Here is a 20,289-nt window from a genome sequence, read left to right on the forward strand (position 1 = left end):
GGACGACTCATTAGCAGACTGTTTCAATAATCCAGGCATAAGATGATGAGGACTGGTATCAGAGTGCTGGTGCCCAGCTTTAGTTTGGTTCAAAACCGTATGTGCACACATGGCACATAGAAGTGAGTTTCTACATTTATTTCAGTCCCTTTGCCCTGAATAATAAAATTTCCTAAAACTGACACAAAGTCTACAGTTGATTCTCAGTCCAAGACGATTGCATACTTTGTCTCTACCACTCCTGATAACTGAGTCAAGTTGGCTTCTCCTCCTTTCCTCCCAAATTTCTCATACTATCTCCTTCTGCTACTCATTTTGGACTGCACCCAGGAGATGCACATTCTAATATCAAATATTTAACCCAGAGAGGGCTCAGGAAGGTAAATCTTCTGGAGGGAAAGAGGGACGAAGCCTACCAGAATGACCTTTGGATTAGTCACACACCCTTGCTCTTCCTGCTAAGAAAGAATTCATGGAATCACAGACTCTTAGGAGTAGAAAGGACCTTAGAAACAAATGCCAGGCATTCACCACCCAAGACTGTCCCTCAGGTTGATGATACATTCGGGGTTGCTTTGTATCGTGGAGTCAGAGAATGGATGACTGGCAAAGGGAGATTATAGCCAGAATATATTTTTATACAGTTGTGAATAAAATCTATCTTAACATAGTAATTTTGTAAATCTGTTCTACCTAGTGATTCTTATTTACATAATTTTAAATTGTAACATCTTTTAAAATACATTTTTGCTATCTCTTTTTTATAGATAACCTACATTCTTCAATGTGTCCCTCTCTTCACACTGGAGACAGTTAGATATCTCCTGTAATAAAGAATAAAGGAAAAAATGTCCAACAAAAACCAAAACATTGAGAAACTCTGGCATAACATACAGTGCTCTACAGCCACAGTCAACTCAACTTCTGAAAAGACGGTGGGGAGGTGCTTTCTCATATCTTTTTTGGGGGGACGGGGGGCCAGGTTTGGTCGTTATGATTTCACAGCCTTCAGTTTTGATTGTTTTGCTTTTTTTTCCATTGTACTATTTTAGTCAGTATGTGTGCTGTTTTCTTGACTTTGCTTACTTTATTTTGCATCTGTTTTCATCTTCCCATGCTTCTCCGTATTTATCATATTTGTCTCTTACAGAAAGCATGGTAATAATAGTCTATTACAGGCATATATCTGAACTGGCTTAGTCATTCCACAGGTTATTCACTTATCCTCCTAGTTCTTGTAAAGATCTTAAAGTTAAAGTTCTTGTAAAGTTCTTGCTCTTGTAAAGTGTCATTCTAAATATTTTGGTGTATATGAGGCCTGTCTTTTTGTCATTGACCTTTTTGTGGTATATGACAAGGGTCAAAGAGTATGGACATTTTAGCCACTGTCTTGGCATAACTGCAAACAGGCTTCCAGAATAGTTGTACCAATTCATAGCTTCAAAAGATCAGTACCGTACCTATCTTTCTGTAGCTCTTCCAACACTGACTGTTCCTATCACTGCCAGCTTGTGGAATGTGAAGTAAAACCTCAGGGTTAGGATGATTTGCATTTCTCTTATTGTTAGTTATTTGGAGCATTCTTTCATATGGTTGTTAATGGTTTATAGTTCTTTTTAAAAAAATTGTCCATATCCTTTGACCACTTATCTATTGAGGAATGGTTTTTGGTTTTATGTTTTTGTTGGTTGCCTATACAGGGTATCCCAAAATGCAGTTTTAAGCTATTAAAGTTTATTTAACAGTTTAATAGTTTAAGCTATTAAAGCTTAAAACTGCACTAAGATTCTTGGGTCATCCTGTAAAATCTTATATTCAACATATCTGATAAGGGCCTGGTAGCTAAATATATATATATATATATATATTGCAATTTTTAATTTAAGTAGTTGCCTTCATTATTATTGAGAATTTGACTCAGAATCTCATGTATACTGTCTCTGCAGGTCCCATTTTTACCTTCCTGAGATGGCCAGATGGTTCAATCTCCATTAGGAAATGTCTGCCACCTTCCCTGTCACCTGGTGGCAGCAGCCTTCACGGTGGCATAAAACAATTAATTTGGAATCCAAGAAGCTTAATTAAGAATGACCTCAAAACTGAAAATAATCTCATGACAGGTAGTATCTCATATAGGGTGGGATTCATTGAACCAGGAATGGAAAATTACTGACCTAAGGAAGGAGGGGAATATGAAAAGAAGATGATAATTTGTGCTTCAAAGGAGAAAAATGTCAGTGAGGAATATCTGAACGAAAACCACTTCCTGTCCCACTGACTGAGGGGCAGAAAAGTGAGAGGTAGTATAGTTAATGGTGATTCAAGATGGGAGTCAGGAAGTCTGACAAGGAGGCCAATCTGTTCTCTATACGTAGAAGAGCTAATGACCATCAAGGCTGTCAGTCTGTCTCAGACATGACTGAATGTTGGAAAATGAAGAGTCTGGTACCTGCAGGTAAACCCTGGGCCTTGGGCTATATACTGGTATAAGTCCCTAATACTGTCAAAGAGCTCATTTTTGTTGTGTGAAAGGACTGCCTGGCATAAATTTGAGAAGGGGAATGCTCCTTGGTAGCCTCCATATTTGCTAAGAAAGTGAAAAAGATAAAAAAATATGGAGTGAGAATGTAAACCTTAAGCTCTATTTTTTGTTTTTTGGTGAGGCGATTAGGGTTAAGTGACTTGCCCAGGGTCACACAACTAGTAAGTGTTAAGTGTCTGAGGCTGGATTTGAACTCAGGTCCTCCTGACTCCAAGGCCAGAGCTCTATTCACTGCACCACCTAGCTGCCCCAAGCTCTATTTTTTTTAAACCAATAAGCAAGCATTTATTAAGCACCTACTACTTGAAAGGTACCATATGCAATGTTTCATAGGCAAAGAAATAAAGATCCAATCTAATCTAACCAAGGAGCATTTATTAAGTACCTACTGTATGTGAAGAGATTGAGATGAGGAAGAAGAGCATTCAAGAAACAATCTAGCTAGCATACTGAGGGAAAGCCAGCTGAGGGCAGGCATTCTTTTTTGGTTTTGTCTTTGTCAGTCCGATGTTTGGCTTAGAACACAGTCTCTGGCATGTATATTCGTATTTACTGTACTCAAAGGGATCAAGGATCTCACCATTTTAGGAGTTCCCTCTAATAATAAAGCAGATAACAACCCACTCATGCCTGCCCATCTTATGCTATTCTCACCCACCTTCCAAAAGTTCACCCCTAGGGATTCACCCACCTCCCTCACTTTCTGCTAACATAGCCACTGGGGTACTTCGGCTGTCCACCTGCCATCCCTCCCTCTCACCACATCGATCAGTCAATAAACAGTTACTGAACACCTACTGTGAGGCACTGTGCTAAGCCCATCTTCTCTTCCTATCATACTGTATATTTCTTTCTTTTTTTCACATAATAGTATTTTTTTGCTAATTACATGTAAAGATAGTTTTCAACATTCATTTTTGTAAGATTTTGAGTTCTAATTTTTCTCTGTCCCTCCCTTTCCTCCCTCCTCCCCAAGACAGCAAGCGATCTGATATAGGTTATACGTATACTATCATGTTAAACATATTTCCACATTAGTCACATTGTGAAAGAAAACTTTAAGCTCTGTAAGTCAACAGAGTGACCTGGCAGCCAAAAACAAACAAACAAAAACCCCTAAAATGATACAGGATTGTATCTTAATGAGGTATAATGTCCATGACTGGGGGGTGACTCTTGGGAGAAGCACAGTATCTAAGACTAGGGAGGTCGAAGTTCCATTGTTCCCTGTCTTTATCAGATCACATCCGGAGAACTGTATTCTAGGCACCATGTTTTAGGCATAACACTAACAGTTATGGTAACAGAGGAGGGCAGCCAGGATGGCAAAGGATCTAATACCCATACCAGGGGAGGGTTGGTTGAAGGCACTGAGAATGTTTAGCTTGGAGGTGAGTCTTAGGGGGACCGTAATCATTGTCTTCAGGTATCTGAAGAGATGTTATGTGGAAAGAGGGTTACACATGTCTTATTTGGCCCCAGAAAGTTGAACCACAGAAGCTGTGGTAGAAATTACCTAGGCAGGAATCATTTTCAGTCGTGTCCAACTCTTCATGACCTCATTTGGGGTTTTCTTGGCAAAGATACTAGAGTAGTTTAACATTTCTTCCTCTAGCTCATTTTATAGATGAGGAAACTGAGGCAAACAGGGTGAAGTGGCTTATCCAGGGTCACATAGCTACTAAGTGTCTGAGGCCAGATTTGAATTCAGGAAGATGAGTCTTCCTGACTTCAGGCCTGGCACTCTATCCACTGGGGCACCTAGCTGCCCATAGGTAAATTTCAGTTCAATATAAGGAAAGACTTCCAAACAATTAGGGCTGGCCAAATCTAGGACATTGAGGATTCTCCTTCCCAAGAAATCTTCAATTGGCAATTGTATAACCACTTGTTTGCGTATAGTAGAAGAGATTTCTTTTTAAATATGGGTCAGAATCAGAATCCTTCTAGAGGCAGCTAGGTGGCACAGTGGATAGAACACTAGGTCTGGAGTCGGGAAAACTGAGTTCAAATCTTGCCTTAGACACTTACTAGTTGTGGGACACTGGGTAAGTCACTTACCCTTCATTTGCCTCAATTTCCTCATCTGAAAAATGGAGATAATTACAGTACCTACCTCACAGGGTTATTACAAGGACCAAATAAGATAAAGATAATATCTGTAAAGTGCTAATCATGGTACCTGACATGTAGTAGGTACTTAATAAATGTTTTTTTTTCCCTTATTTCCTTCCTCCCTCTAAGACTCTGTGAAATGTTAGGGTGGGGTAGGGGAAAGGGACTCCAGTGAGATTTATGCTACGAAATACTAAATTATTTAACTTGCATCAATGTGTTTATTATTCCTGAGACTTTATCACTATTTGACCTTGACAGTTTCCCTTCATGTATAGAGAAGTAGAATCCCATGAAATTATTTTTATTTTTGTCCCTGAGCTAAGAGGAGGCTGCTCTGAACTCTAGTCTTCAGAGCAGACATCTCCTAACTCCCACAGACAGAAGGCTAGAGCCTTTTCTCGAGGATGGGCAATGTGGCCCTTTCTCACAATATGTCCCCCTCCAGTGTTTCCGTGATCACTGCCCTGCCTTTCCCTAGTCCTCCAGGTAAAGTCTTCACAGCGACATTGGAGTATATTCCATCCGCCATCAGCTGTGCTTGTATGTCACCTACTTGACTACCCCTTCCCCCTGGCTCTTGTTCTGGGCATGGGGATTTCAGGAACTCTGTGGGCTTGCTCCATTCGATGAGGCTACCCTTCCCTTTCATGTCCATTTCTAGCAGATCTGTTTGGAAGACATCCATGTCCATGGCTATAGTCAACCCCTCCAAAAGGACGCTTCTTTCACTCTCATCTGGATCTTTGTCTAGCAATTCAGATGGCCACTGAGTAGTGCAGGTACCCCCACTCCTTCTTCCTGCTGCTCCCCCCTCACAATGGGAATTTTGGAGGAGATCTTGGCAGGGGTCTGGGTCCCACTGCAGGGTAGAATGAATATCTTCTAGATTCCACGTGGAAAGCGTAGCGTGGGTACAGGTCTCTTCAGTCACCTCCTTCTCCCCAGGTTGGAAGCTCCTTAGTTCAGCTACTCTATCCATTCCTTGAAAAAGAACAAAATTTGTATGGAGCAATTCTTCAGATACTCTTTCCCCTCTAAATACCTCTTCAGTCCCTAAAGTTCCTTTCCTTACCTCTTGTCTACTGTTCACTTCAACCCAGAAGATTTCAAGCTCACCCAGAAATCTCCAGTTTCTGCATAACAAAGCTATATGTACCTATGCCAACTTTGCAGCTTATAGAGAAATTCATAAACATTTCATTTGAACCACCACCATCTAAGATGAATAGTGTAGATATTGATGTCTTATAGGCAGCTAAGAGGTGCAGTGGATAGAACACTAGCCATTAGAGGCAGGAAGACCTGAATTCAAATCATGCCCTGGATATTTATCAGCTATGTAATGCTGGGCAAGTCAGGTAACCTTTTAAACCTCAGTTTCTTTTTCTGTAATGGGGGTAATAATAGCATCTACTTCCCAGGGTTCTTATAAGCATCAAATGAATTAACAATGTAAAATGCTTTATAAACCTTAAATGTTAACTATTATCATTATCCCTACTTGATAATTAAAGAAACCGAGGCTCAGAGAGAAGTGACTTGCCCAAGGTCAAATAGCTGGTGAGCAACGCTGGTACTGGAACCTGGACTCCAAGCCTAAATCCTCCTCACTCTACAATCCACCCTTTGTTCTTTATAATTTCACAATATTCATCTTCAATTGTTTTGTAATTGTAGTACTTTCCATTTACTTAGTGGTAGCCATTGTGTTTGCATCAGTTCATATAAGACTTTCCATTCTTCTCTAAATTCATCATGTTTCTTGTTTCTTACAGACCGGGATGCTCAATTAGACCCATGTGAGCCACAATTTATTCAACCATAACCCAATCTAGTAGCATCCACTTTGTTTTGAATTGCTTGCTACTACAAAAAAGTGCTGCTATTAATATTTTGGTGTACATGGAAACCTTTCTTTTGGTCAATGACCTCCTTGAGATAAATGTTTAGCAGTGTCATCTCAGGGTCAAAGGATATGGAATTTTAGCCAGTTATTTCACATAATTCCAAGTTGCTTTCCAGAATGGTTGTACCAGTTCACAACAATGCACTAATGTACCTCTGAGAAGGATTAGAGGGGCACATGATGGCTGTCTTCAAGCATCTGAATAGCTGTCACTTAGAAGGGATTTATCACTGTCCAATCTGAGGAAGCTATCGCCACTGCCTCCAACTGGACTTCCAGACAACGTACCCTGGAAGAACTTTGGCCCTCCTGGTCTGATTGGCAAGACCTCACTACATGTAGCTGGTACCAGATCTAACTATGCTCTTTCACAAAGGCCAATTTCCAATATACTGACTTACATATACCTTTCTCCTCTCCTCTTCCACTTCTGCAACCTGCCCACCTCACCCCCCAACAGTAATCAAATTAACTCTGCTATTCCTTCCAGAAAAGGCAAGGCAACTAACTTCTCACCATCCAGGTAAGTCCCCAGATCAAAACATCCTTCCTTAACCATCACTCCCCTATATGTGTTGTTTCCCCTTTTTAGAATGTAAGCTCCTTGAAGGCAGGGACTGTCCTGCTTTTGTACTCATATCCTCAGCTTAGTATAAGTATATAATAAATGCTTTTTTCTTTCATCTATTCATTGCACTTATTCATTCATTCAGTTGATTGTCTAATTCTCTTTTTTTCAAAATCTTTATGGACAGAGAGTCCCATTGCCACTCACTCCAGTGTTTTATCAGTTTGACGAAGGGTTTCACTGTGCTTAGGACCAAAGGAACTCTCCTCCCACTAATGTAAAATCATTGTTCTTGCCTAGACTTTCAGCAGACAAGCAGAACAACTTGTCTACATGCTCCTCAGAAAAATCCTTTATGCTCTTATCTGTAATTAAAGTGTCTCTGCCTCTTGGCCCTTTCCTTCAAATAGGACAATCTTAGTTCTCCCACATTTTTTTCAGAGGTAAGGGTTCCCAACTGGTAACCCCTGGCTGCATTTCTTCTCCAAACATTCTCCAGCTCTTGACTGATAAATGCTGTGGTGGGGGTGATAGTGGGGTAGGGAAAGCATTCTCCTGGCACTTACCCTTTGTGCCTTGTATTCCCAATGGCACCATGGTGCTCCTTCCCCTTGAGGCTCAGACTTTTACATTAATAGAATTTTCTCCTGCCTCTGAACCACCCTTCATCCTGCTGCCAAACTAACCTTCCTGAAGTCCAGCTTTTAACTTCTCATTCCCTAGTCCAAGAACCTATGGAGAACTCCCCATTATCAACCACATTAAGTACTCCATCCCTCTACCTGGCCCTTAAGACCACAGTGAAAAATGTACACGATGACATCAATGTAAATGAAAAGAAAAACATCAAAGACAAATAAACCACAACTAAAATGACCAAGCTTGGACCTGGAGAAGATAAAATGCACCTCCCTCCCTTCTTAGTGCAGGTAGGAGATTATGGGTATGGAATACTAAATAAACTTTGACTTAGTTGTTGTACTGATTAATTTCACTGAGAAGCTCCTTTTTTTTTTCTTTTTCTTTTTTATTCTTTTACAAAGGATGACGTGGAGGAGGGGCAAGGGATTTTTCGGAGATGGAGGTAATGTAAAAACAAAAGACATTAATGCATTTTTTAATGGTAAGAAGGAAAGAAGACCTGTAGGAATTTGGCCCTGGTCTAATACCCTTCTGCTCCCTAACATATACCCTCAGGGTAGATATAGCCTTCTCTATCCTTCAGCAAAAACCAGGTTCATTTTTGCCTCTGATCCAGGGTTATACGCCATTAGAATGTAAAATCTTTGAAGGTATGGATTGTTTCATTCTTTGTATCCCCATCCCTGTGCCCACCTGGCACATAGTAGGTGCTTAGTAAATTGATTGACATGAAGTGTCCTTCCCCTTCTTACTCACCTAGCTAAGTCTTACTTGGGCAGCTAGGTGGAGCAGCGGATATAGCGAGGGACCTGGAATCAGGAAGACCCTAGTTCATATCCAGCCTCAGCCACTTACTAGCTGTGTGACCCTGGGCAAGTCACTTAACCCCAATTGCCTCAGTTTCCTCATCTGTAAAATGAGCTGGAGAAGGAAAAGGCAAACCACTCCAGTCTCTTTGCCAAGAAAACCCCAAATGGGGTCACAAAGAGTCAGGCATGACTGAAAAAATGACTGAAGGACAACCACAAAGTCTTACTTATCCCTTCTAGGCCTCACCTACCTCTTCCATGAAGCCCTCCTGGAATATTCCAGCTCCTAATGGTTTTTCCCTTTTCTAAACTCCTGGAATTAGGGCCAAACAATTCAGTCCTTAATTGTTCTCTAATTGCTAGATGCAGAGGCCAAATTTTCACACTTCTGTTAAGATTCTCCCTCCTCTAGCCACTCACTCACCCCCACACTCCAGGTCCTTCCCCCAGTAGCTAGCATGATCACTAGTGTTCAATAAGGGTTGGCTCATTCCTTGGCTGTAGAACCTCTTCCCTCCTGTCCGGTCATGTGCTTTTACCATACCCCAGTATCACAATGGCTTCTCTCATGATGAATGGCATTTATTTAGCTATGACTTTCAGCTATGACCTTGGGTGATTTTTTGCTATATGAGGGTGACCATGTTCATAGTATTGGCTCGACAAAAGAGCAGTCATCTTGTCCCAGCCTCACCCCTCCTCTATCTGTAACCAGGGGACTAGACCTATTGTACCTCCAGGGCTTCCTTTCTGCCATGGCAGGTCCCTCCCCTAACTGATTACTGCCTGTACTCCCAGACCAAGAGCCTGGGCTGTCCACTTGGGACAGGCTAATACTATCAAATATGGTACAGCCATACTTTGGGAGACTAATGTCTTTTGCTAGCCTGTCCTTGTCCGGTTTGGGTCTCTACTACCTCCCGAAGGTTTCACTTTCACAGTTCTTTGTTCAGACAGAGAGAGCATGATGAGTTAATGATCAGAGGTACCAACCACATCAGAGGCAAAGGCTGTGGCAAACTGAGTAATCTCATCCCACCATAACCCACAATTTCTGACTGAGCCCCAGCTGTATGACCTTGGGGGTTCTTGTGCCATCCGGTATCTCATCATACTTCTTCCAAACCCACTCCCTCTTCCAATGTTCCAAGGAGTTAATTTGAGGCTGCCACAGTTACTAGGTCCCCAAACACAGGTGTATGCCTAAGTCAAACTTTGTTTGCTTAAATTCTTTCAAAATACTCCAATCAACACTGACTGCTCCCTGACCTAAACAACCCTCCATGGGTGAGACTGATTCATACAGGCTAACAATAAATGAACTTCCTATTGTCAAAATCTAGCACCAAGGTCTCTACTGTCTTAGAAAAATAAATGTTGTAACAGACAGCTAAGTAGTGCCATGGATACAGCGATGAGTCTGAAATCTGGAAAGATCTGGGTTCAAACACAGCCTTAAACACTTACTAGTTGGGCAAGTCACTTAACCCTGTTTGCCTCGGTTTTCTCATCTGTAAAATGATAATAGCACCTACCTCCCAAGGTTGTTTTGAAGACCAAATGAGATAATAATTGTAAAGGACTTAGCACAATGCCTGGCACGCAGTAGGTGCTATATAAATGTTAGCTATTATTATTAGTCTTTGGTGTCAAATCCTCAGTTTCTCTAGAATCAAAGACCTAATCAGTCTCCATTAAATAGAAGACTTAATCAATAGAACTCCAGCTCCCCTCCTGGGATCAGCTCCTTCCAGACTCACCACTCCCCACCTCTTTCCAACTCTAATTCTAAGAATAGAGCTGCCATTCTTGAAAGGACATGTCAATCAATTGCCCTATGACGCCAAACATCACTCCCTCTGATTTCCACATCTAAAACACTCCTCCTCTGGCCAACACTCCACCATATGCATCGTGTTCCTCGATTAGAATGAAAGCTCCTTGATGTCAGGGACTGTCTTGCTTGCTTGCATATCCCCAAGTTTAGCAGAGTGCATGGCACAGTGAGCACTTGATAAATTTTTTTTCATTCATTTGTTTACTGTGTGCCTAGCTATACCACTGGTTTGTATTCCTATATGTACAGTCTCGTACTTCTCCCTGCCCAACTCAGATCCTTCTTCATTTCCCTTTTCAGCAGGTATAGGGAAATACTAATGACAATCAGCTCCCAAGTTCCCTGTTCTTAAAACTGGACTGTACAAAAAGAACATCTTCATTGAATTGTAGGACTCAGAGCTGGGATCATCTGCCCCATGGATAACTAAGAGTTGACTTTACATGGTGTGCCTTTAGAGGCACTTCCCAGGTTTGCAAGTTGTCTCTGTAATTGGTACTGAAGTTGGCCCTACTTCTTTTCTTCTAAAACCAGCCCTTGACCCAGCATCTCATACCCATGGAACAGGAAGGGATGGCAGGGTCCCTTCCTTAAGGAGAGGGTACCTTGTGTTCTCGGAGCACACCCTACTCACCTGAGTTCACCTTCTGGTTCAGTAAATTCAGGACTACATCCTCATAAATGTTCTCAATGGTGATGATGTGACTATAGTCTGCAAACACATACTTCTCATACTTGTGCAACTCCTAGAATCAAGAAGTGGAGAGAGAAGTCAGGGCAAGTGCCTTTGGGAACTTTCTTGGCCAACATGTCCAGGGGCCAGTCCTGGGCTTAATACTGGATGAATCTGGACCTTGGAATGATAAACTCTGCTCGAGGGTCTAGTTGCTCAATTCCTTGGCTCTTGAGGCCTGGGCCATCAGTCTTACCAGGGGGAAGAGGGTGACTGGACCTTCTTAGACTAATTCATGCTACCCACTCCCAGGAAATGGACTTACAAAACAAACCACACTGAGTGACATACCATGCCTTTGGCACCCAGCAGACATCTATGCCCTAGCAAAACTCTAGCAGGACAGCCAAGTGGTAACTTTACATTGGAGGTTCTGTCCTTCTGTAGACAGACCCTTCCCTATCCTAAGGTTTCCTTGGTGAGTATGGAATTGGAGACAAGGAGATGAGATTGTGTTAAGGGAAATTCAGCCCTTCTGCATACTGATCCCTTTCTCCTCTCTTAGGAAGGACATTTTTTTAGGTAGGTATTGTAAGTTATCCCAATTTTATGAATTTCTTCATTAGAGGTTAAATGATTTGCCCAAGGTCACCTAGCTAGGAAAACCAGAGCTGGGACTTGAAGATGGGTCTTCTTGATCTACTATATGATACAGACTGTATTACTTGTCTTTTCCATTGTTACTATTTTCATAGTTACATTGTTTGTCTCAGCCTCTATTTTACATGGATTCAATTCAATTCAATAAATACTTATTAAATGCCTAAAATGTGCAAGTCACAATGTGCCCAAAGATAATTTCAAGGCCATAAGCCTGGCTAACTGAGTGCCAATAATAGAAATAGTTTGAAAGTTGGGGGAGAAGCAGATTTGTGGCAGGGTGATACTAAATTCATTTTGGGACATGTTGAAATTGAAGAGCCAGTGGGAACATTCTGGGAGAGATATCAGCAGCAAGTTGGGAGGCGTAAGGACAGCATGGGCTTAGAGATAGATGGGCTCTTCCCCTGCCACTCCCAAACAATCCCAAGTCTCCTCCATCCATAATACACCCTCACTTGAAGCCTGCCATCTCCTTGAGCTATCATCTTATATTTATCTTTCCTTTCATAGACTAACTTCTCAAAAATGCTATCCAAGCTCACTGCCTCCACTTCATCTCCTCTCAGTTACTTCTCAATCCCTCATAATGTGGCTTCCATCCTCATCACTCAGCAGAAATACCTCTTTCCAAAGTTGCTAATGAACTCAACTTCCAAATCCAAAGGCTTTTTCTCCACCCTCATCCTTCCTGACTGCTCTGCAATCCCTGATATTGTTAGGAACCCTCTTCCTCCTAAAATCTCTCTCTTCTCTGGATGTTCATGACCCTGCTCTACCCTGGCTCTTTTCCTAACTGTCTGACTGCTTCTTCTCAGTATCTTTTGTTATGTCATGCCCACTAATATTTAGGGTTCCCATTCCCCAAAGCTCTCTCCTGGGTCTGTCTGTCTCTCTGTCTGTCTGTCTGTCTGTCTGTCTGTCTGTCTGTCTGTCTCTCTCTCTCTCTCTCTCCCTCCCTCTCTCACTCTCCCTTCACATAGCCAATGAGTTGCTAAGTCTTATCAACTTCCCAACATCTGTCACATCTGTTCCCTTCTCTACACTCCCAAGACCACCACCTTAGTTCAATCCCTCATCACCTCTGGCCTAAACTATTGCCATGGCCTCCTAATTGATTTCACTGCCTCCAGTTCCTTCCCTGCCCCCAAAGATCCTCCACATTGCTGCCAAAATATTTTCCTAAAGGACCATGTCATGTCCCAGCCCAATAAGGTCCAGCAACTCCTAATGCCTATAGAATCAAACACAAATTCCTTTGATTGACATTTAAAGTCCTTTATACCCTGGCTTCAACTCTCTCTTTTTTATTCTATTTTTGTTTTTTTGCTTTTTGGAGAGGCAATCGGGGTAAAGTGACTTGCTCAGGGTCACACAGTTGGTAAGTGTCAAGTCTCTGAGGCCAGATTTGAACTCAGGTACTCCTGACTCCAAGGTCAGAGCTCTATCCACTGCATCACCTAGCTGCCTCTCCAACTCTCTCTTGATACATACTATTCTCCCCTTCAAGGAGGCAGCTAGGTGATTAAGTGGCCTGGAGTCAGGAAGATGTGAGTTCAAATCGAGCCTCAGATACTTACTAGTTGTGTGACCATGGGCAAGTCACTTTACCTCTGTCTGCCTCAGTCTCATCATCCGTGAAATGGGGATAATAATGGCACCGTCTTCTCAGGGTTGTTATGAGGATCAAATGAAATAATATTTGTAAAGCACTTAGCACAGTGCCTGGCACATAGTAGGGACTTAATGTTTGTTTCCTTTCTTTGTTCCTGCCAGACTGGCCTTCTCACATGACAATCCGCATTTTGCCTTTGCTCGGGCCAGATGCCTGGAATGCACTCTCTACAAAACCATCCCCTACCGCCATCTCTTAAAATCCATAGCTTCCTTCAAGTTTCAGTAAAAAGGAAGTGTCTTTAGAGTGGAAGAGATGAGCACCTCAGTAGGATGAAGGCAGGGAGCAAAGAGAGAGGGAGAGACTGGGGATGAGGAGATTTCATGATCCCAGTAAGAAAACCTTCATTTTCGGCCTCTAGGGCCTTTTCCAGTTTAGACTTCAAGCCTACATTAATTTATGACATCCCAGGAGGCAATACAGTATAGTATAGTGGGGAAAATCTCGGTCCTACAGTCGAAATCTAGATTTGTGTCCTGACACTTGCTAGGTGTAAAAATACTTAATAGCAAGTTACTTATTTTCCCTGAGCCTCAGTACTCTGTTCTGTAAAATGGGGATAATTGCTCCTGTCATTGTCATCACAAAGGTCAACTGCCTTATTTAGGCAGGGAGGGAGAGCACAGAAGCCTGAGGTCTCTCAACAATTCCATGGCCGAAGTTCCCTGGAATGAACAAAGGCTTTGGGACTCAGGCATGTGGGGGAAGGTGCCCCTGGGGCATCACACTCACCAGTTTGCAGCCCACCTCCAGCCTTCTCAGCAGGTAGGGAAGGAAAATCTGGACCAGCCATTCTTGAACAAAATGCTTCTGAGCAAATCTGCTGTCAGACTCGAATTTCTGAAAGAACAATCAGGCAACAAGCCTTTGTTGATTGTTGTTCAACCAAGAAACAAACACATACGTGTGCCAGGCACTAGGAATCCTGAAGGCAAAAGGGAAAATAATCCCTGGACCAGAAAGAGCTTGCGGTCAAGCTGTGGTTCAATCGTGTCTGACTCTTCATGACCCCATCTGGGGTTTTCTTGGCAGATTTACTGGAGTGGTTTGCCATTTTCTTCTCCAGCTCATTTTACAGATGAGGAAACTGAGGCAAATAGGGTTAAGTGACTTGCCCAGAGTCACACAGCTAGCAAGTGTCTGAGGACAGATTTGAACTGAGGTCCCCCTGCCTCTAGGACTGGCACTGCACCACCACAGTCTAGCTAGAGGAAACAAATAGAAAATCCTGTTTGTTGTTCAAAGCCCTTCACAATCTCCCTCCTCACCCCCTCCCCTACCTTTCTGGTCTTCTTCTCCCTCCCACATACTCTTTGATGCAGTGACACTGGTCCCTCGCTGTCCCTAGAACAAAACATGCCATCTCCTGGCTCAAAGCATTTTCTCTGGCTGTCCCCAGGCCCTGGAATGCGCTCCCTCCTCATCTCTGCCTCTTGGCTTCCTTCAAGCTCCAGCTAAAATGCCACCTCCTACAGGAAGGTGATTTCCCTTAATGTCAGCCCCTTCCCTCTGTTGTTCCTTCTCTCCGACTGATTCTGTTTATAAGGCAGGTAGGAGGCAAAGTGGAGAAAGCACTGGGCCTGAAGTCAGGAGGGCCTGAGTTCAAATTCTACCTCAGACACTTATTAGCCATGTGACCCTGGGCAAGTCATTTCACCCTGTTTGCCTCAGTTTCCTCATCTGTAAAATGAGTCAGAGAAGGAAATGACAAACCACTCCAGTATCTCTGCCAAGTAAACCCCAAATGGGGTTACAAAAAATCTAAAACAACACAACAAATCTTGTTTATAGTTTATCTGTATCTAGGCACTTGCAGATTGTTTCTCCCGTTAGATGGTGAGCTGCTTGTGAACAGGGGCTGTCTTTTGCCTTTCTTTGCCTGGCACATAGTAGGTACTTAATTAATGTTTATTATCTGACATGTGTATGTATGTATATGTGTGTATATATATATATATGTGTGTGTGTGGATGAGTATACATATACATATATATAATATTCCTATTTACTTATGTATGTATGTATAAGGGTATATTCAAAACAGATATAAGGTGATTTAGGAGGGAAGGCACTAGCAGCTGACAGGATCCAGAAAGGCCTCATGTAGAAGGCAGCTCATGATCCGAGCCTTGATGGGAAACAGATTTTAAGAGATGGAACTCAGGAGGGAATGCATTTGAGGCACAAGGAACAGCCAGTGAAAGCCTGTGGCAGGGCAGTCATAGCAAGAACAAGGGTGACTGGGGAGAGGGGGTGTCTTACTTTTAACACACGACCCTTGACCTTCTCCAGCATGCAGATGACTTGTCTTCGGCGAGTGGCTGAGGACACATGTTGGGCTGAAAGCTGTTGGAAGGTGTACACAGCATTCTCCGTCAGCTAAGAATGGAAATGTTAGAGAAAGGCACTTGATATGGAAAAGATGTATGGATTCATGACCTCTAGCTGCCTTTTCCTAGCCCCCAAATATGCTCATGGGTGAGGAAAGTCACCGTGCTTCCTTCTCACCCACCCCCAGACAGGACCAGAGCTTCACCCTGGCTTTCCTTGCTGACCCTTTGTGGTACCTGCTGCATGAGATCCTGAGCGCTGAAGACAAGGTTTTTAGTGCCTTGAAAACCAAATCTTTCCTTCAAACCCTGAAGACTGTTCCAGTAGAGCTCTGCCTTCTGGTAGCATGGCTGCATCAGCTCTAAGTCCCAGGGCATATCTCCCAGGGAGCAAACCTGTGAAAGTGCAGCACATGGAAAGGAGCTTGGCCTGGTCTGGTACAGTCACTCAAAAAGAGGACAGCTGCAAAGCTCCCTCAGCCTGCCCTATGGTAGGAGTCATTCCCTAGATTTGGGAGAGCTGAATTTAGAGTTCAGAGGAAGGATCCCATAGCCTCAGATGCTACGAGGAGTTGGCCTCAGAGGGATGGGAAAAGTCTTGGGAGCAACATCCTGACAATGTAAACAATTCCAATAAGGAAGAGAAGAGGAAACTGTATAGGGAGAACTGCATAGGGCACTTTTCAACCACCTTGGATTTACAAAGATAACATAAGACAATGGAAGCAAAGAAGGGTGGCGGGGGGAGGGATATCATGGCACACTCCTGTAAGAAGTGTGTTAGTGTTGCGATATAGGGGTGCTAGGAACCCCAAAATGCAAGTGTACAGGGCAGAGGATCTGCCTTGAAAGAATTTGACCACTCAAGCCTTCTTTCAGTCCAAGTAAACCTGGAGTCAGGAAGACTCATCTTCCTGAGTTCAAATCTGCCCTCAGATACTTCCTAGCTGTGTAACCCTGGGCAAGTCAACTTAACTTTGTTTGCCTCCATTTCCACATCTGTAAAATGAGCTGGAGAAGGAAATGGCAAACCACTTCAGTGGCTTTACTAAGAAAACCCCAAATGGGGTCTCAGGAGTCAGACCATCCCAAAAGGACTCAACAACATTTGCTGGGCATTGTGCTTGCTAAGCACTAAGGATACAAAAACCAGCTGAAACAAAGATAGTCCCTGTCCTCAAGGAGCTTACATTCTAATGTGGGAAGATAATACATAAAAGGGAGTGGAAAAGTAAGAGGGTGGGGTTCTAGGCTATAAAGAAAAATAAAGGCATAGCAGCCACAGCAAAAAGTGACACAGTACTGTAGTTTCAAAGTATTCTGCCCATTTCAGAACATATTGGAGTGGTCAGTCTAGTCCTAAATGCCCCACATTCTAGGAAGAGCTATGAGAAGCTACAGTTCATCTAAGAGGTGCCACCATTGGTTGGAGGAACTAGGAGTTTTTAGCCCAGAGAAGATAAGACCAGGGCAGGGGGGGAGAGGGAGGCTACAATACCTATCTCAAGGAATCTGAGAGGAAGATTGGACTTGTTCCGTGTGGCCCCAAGGGGCGAATGGATGGTAAGTTACTGATGAGGTAGAAAGGAGTACTTGAGGCAGATGGAGCAAGCTGGATACAGGATGTGAGATATGAGATAAGATGTGGGATGTGACCAGTGAAAAGTGATCAAAGAAGACCATCCCCCAACTGTGGACTTACCTGTGTGCTTTCACAAAGCACCCCTTACCTGACACGCCAGAACAACTCCCCCCTCCCCCTTTTCTTATCTTCATGGACTCTGGAGCAGTACCCCCTTCCCCTTTCCAGTTCTCCTTGCTTATCTGTATGACAAGGGCACCTCTGGATTACCTGAAATCCCAGGCATTCCAGAGCTGTGCTTGCCCCTCCTCCCATTCTCTTGTCCTCCTTCCCCCATTCCACAAAATTGTATTTAAACCAGACCTTTAACCTGGCCAATAGCTTCTGCCTCCCACTGGGGAGCAGGGCTGGTTCTGCCCCCCCCATAGGGGAGCAAGGCCCGCCAAGGCTCTCCCTCTCACTTGGAGTAGAGCCCATTGGGGCTCTGCCTCATGGACCACTTGGGTGCATTACCCCAATAAACTCCTTTCTTTAAGTTGGAGACTGAGTGAATGTGCATTCTTTCAAGACACTAGAACCCACATGTCTGTATTCCACTATTTCAGGTGGCACCCCAACATTCTTGGGGTGCATCCTGAACTCATCTGTTACAAAGGGACAGCTTTGGACTTGAGATAAGGACAAACTTTCTAAGTGACCTGGTTTGCCCCTAGAAGTGCTTAGCTCCATATCACCAAAGGGCTTGGTGCAGGCTGAATGTCGACCGTAGGGGCCACAGGAGACTCTTCTGCGCCCTCTGTGCTCCCCTCCAGCCCTGAGTGTCTGTGATTCTTCACATCGTGGCCCTTAAGAGGAAAGAGATCTCCACATGCTTCCTATTACAACTCACTTCCCCTCTGTGCCAAGGAAGTGCCCCAAACAGCCTTCGTGGTCAGCACTCTCTCTGGTGTTTTATTAGGCTGTAGGAAATGTGAGCTCCTCACAAGATAAGCACAAGATGTGTGACTGTGACCTACAGAACAGCTGAAGGAAGAGTGGATCAAGCCAGGATACACTAAGGGAGAACAGAGAGAGTAAGGAGAGCCTGATTTAGCCACAGGAATCGAAAGCTGTTGGCCCTAAGCTTCTATAACTCCTTCGGCATCCAGTGGGACAATTTCCAGGGTAAAATTATCTGCTTCCTGGAAAGGGGGCTTGCAGGATGGAGAAAGGGAGGCAACAAGCAATGATTAAGCACCTATGATGTGCCAGGCACTGTCCTAAGTCTTTTTAAAATATCTCATTAATGACCCTGCAAGGTAGATACTATTATCATCCCCATTTTACAGTTGAGGAAACTGAGGCAGACAGAGGTTACATAGCTACTAAGCTCTGAGGCCAGATTTGAATTTGGGTCTTACTGACTCTAGGCCTAGCACTGATATTCATAAAGTTAAATTGACTGATAAAGCTAAATGATATGAACAGGCAGTTCTCAAGGGAAGAAATCCAAGCTATCTATAATTAAATGAAATAAATGCTCCAAAATCACACACAATTAGAAAAATGTGAATTAAAGCAACTCTGAGGTTATGCCTCACACCTATCAAATTTGCAAAACTGACAGAAAAAGAAAACTATGAACATTCGAGGGCAACAATATTGTAAAGACATACAATTTTGAAAGAATTAGGAACTTTCATCAACACAATGACCAACCACCATTCCAGAGGACTCATGATGAAACATGCTACCCACTTCCTGACAGAGAGGTGATGAACTCAGAGTATAGACTGAGACGTATATTTGAGGGAGCATGGCCAATTTGGAAATTTGGTTTGCTCAACTATGCATATTTGTAACAAGGGTTTTACTTTTCTCTCTTTCTTATTAGAAGGAAGGAAATACATGTTTTCATTGACTGAAAAATTAAATTTAGAAAATAAATCATTAAAACTAAAGAAACCAAAGAAAGAGGAAAACATACACAAAAATATTTATAACATTTCTTTTTATAGTGGCAAATAGAATCAAGTGGCACCCATCAATTGGGGAATGGCTGAACAAATGACAGTAAACGAATGTAATAGAATAGTACTGTGCTGTAAGAAATGAACAGAGACAGTTTCAAAGAAACCTGAAAAGACTTACATGAACTGAGGCAGAGTGCACCAGGAGAATAAATTAAACTATACCAAAACTGCAAAAATGAATAATTTTGAAAGACTTAAGGAACTCTGATCAATGCAATGACTTACCCTGATTCCAGAGGGTTTGTGATGAAGAATGCTACCTGCCTCCTCCTGACAGAGAAGTGATAGGCTAAGAATGTAGACCAAGAAACATCTTTTTGATACACACTCAATTGGGTATGGAAATCTGTCTTACCCTACAGGAAAATAGAGGGGGAAGGGGACAAGAGAGCAGGAGGATGATAGAGGGGAGGGCAGATTGGGAAAGGGGGTAATCAGAAGGAAATACTTCTGAGGAGGGACAGGGTCAAAAGAAAGAATAAAATAAATGGGGGGCAGGACAGGGTTAAGGGAAATAGAGTTAGTTTTTCACAGCATGTATACTATGGAAGTGTTTTGCATAACTGCACATGTATAACCCATATTGAGTTGCTTGCCTTTCCAGTGAAGGTGGGTGGGGAGGGAGGAAGGGAGAAAATTTGGAACCCAAAGTTTTAAAAACACATGTTTAAAAAAAATGTTTTCACATGCAAATGGGAAATAAGAAATATAGGAAATGGGGTATAGAAATCTATCCTGCCCCGCAGGAAAATAGAAGGGGAAGGGGATAAGAAAAGGTGGGGAGAGATAGAAGGGAAGGCAGACTAGGGGAAGGGGTATTCAGAATGCATGTCATCTTGGAGTGGGGGGAGGGGTGAGATGGCGTGAAAATTTGGAACTCAAAATCTTGTGGAAGTAAATGTTGAAAACCAAAAATAAATAAATTTATTAACAAA

The 20,289-nt window shown here is 42.9% G+C and overlaps 1 protein-coding gene across 6 annotated transcripts in view; it reads right to left on the reverse strand.

The window, feature by feature from the left end:
• Positions 1-4,714: 4,714 nt before the first annotated feature.
• FAM129C (family with sequence similarity 129 member C) overlaps positions 4,715-20,289 on the reverse strand; it is a 28,478-nt gene continuing 12,903 nt past the window's right edge. For all 6 annotated transcript variants that reach the window (XM_027857833.1, XM_027857830.1, XM_027857832.1 and 3 more), the window contains 5 exons: positions 15,998-16,156; positions 15,693-15,809; positions 14,163-14,270; positions 11,057-11,168; positions 4,715-5,641 (listed from right to left, as the gene is read on the reverse strand). In XM_027857833.1, coding sequence (XP_027713634.1) covers positions 5,085-5,641; positions 11,057-11,168; positions 14,163-14,270; positions 15,693-15,809; positions 15,998-16,156 — 1,053 coding nt within the window. In that variant the 3' untranslated portion in view covers positions 4,715-5,084. The remainder of the gene's footprint in view (positions 5,642-11,056; positions 11,169-14,162; positions 14,271-15,692; positions 15,810-15,997; positions 16,157-20,289) is intronic.

Source organism: Vombatus ursinus, unplaced genomic scaffold, assembly GCF_900497805.2.
Source record: "Vombatus ursinus unplaced genomic scaffold, bare-nosed wombat genome assembly UNPS02012319.1, whole genome shotgun sequence".
NCBI lineage: Eukaryota > Metazoa > Chordata > Mammalia > Diprotodontia > Vombatidae > Vombatus > Vombatus ursinus.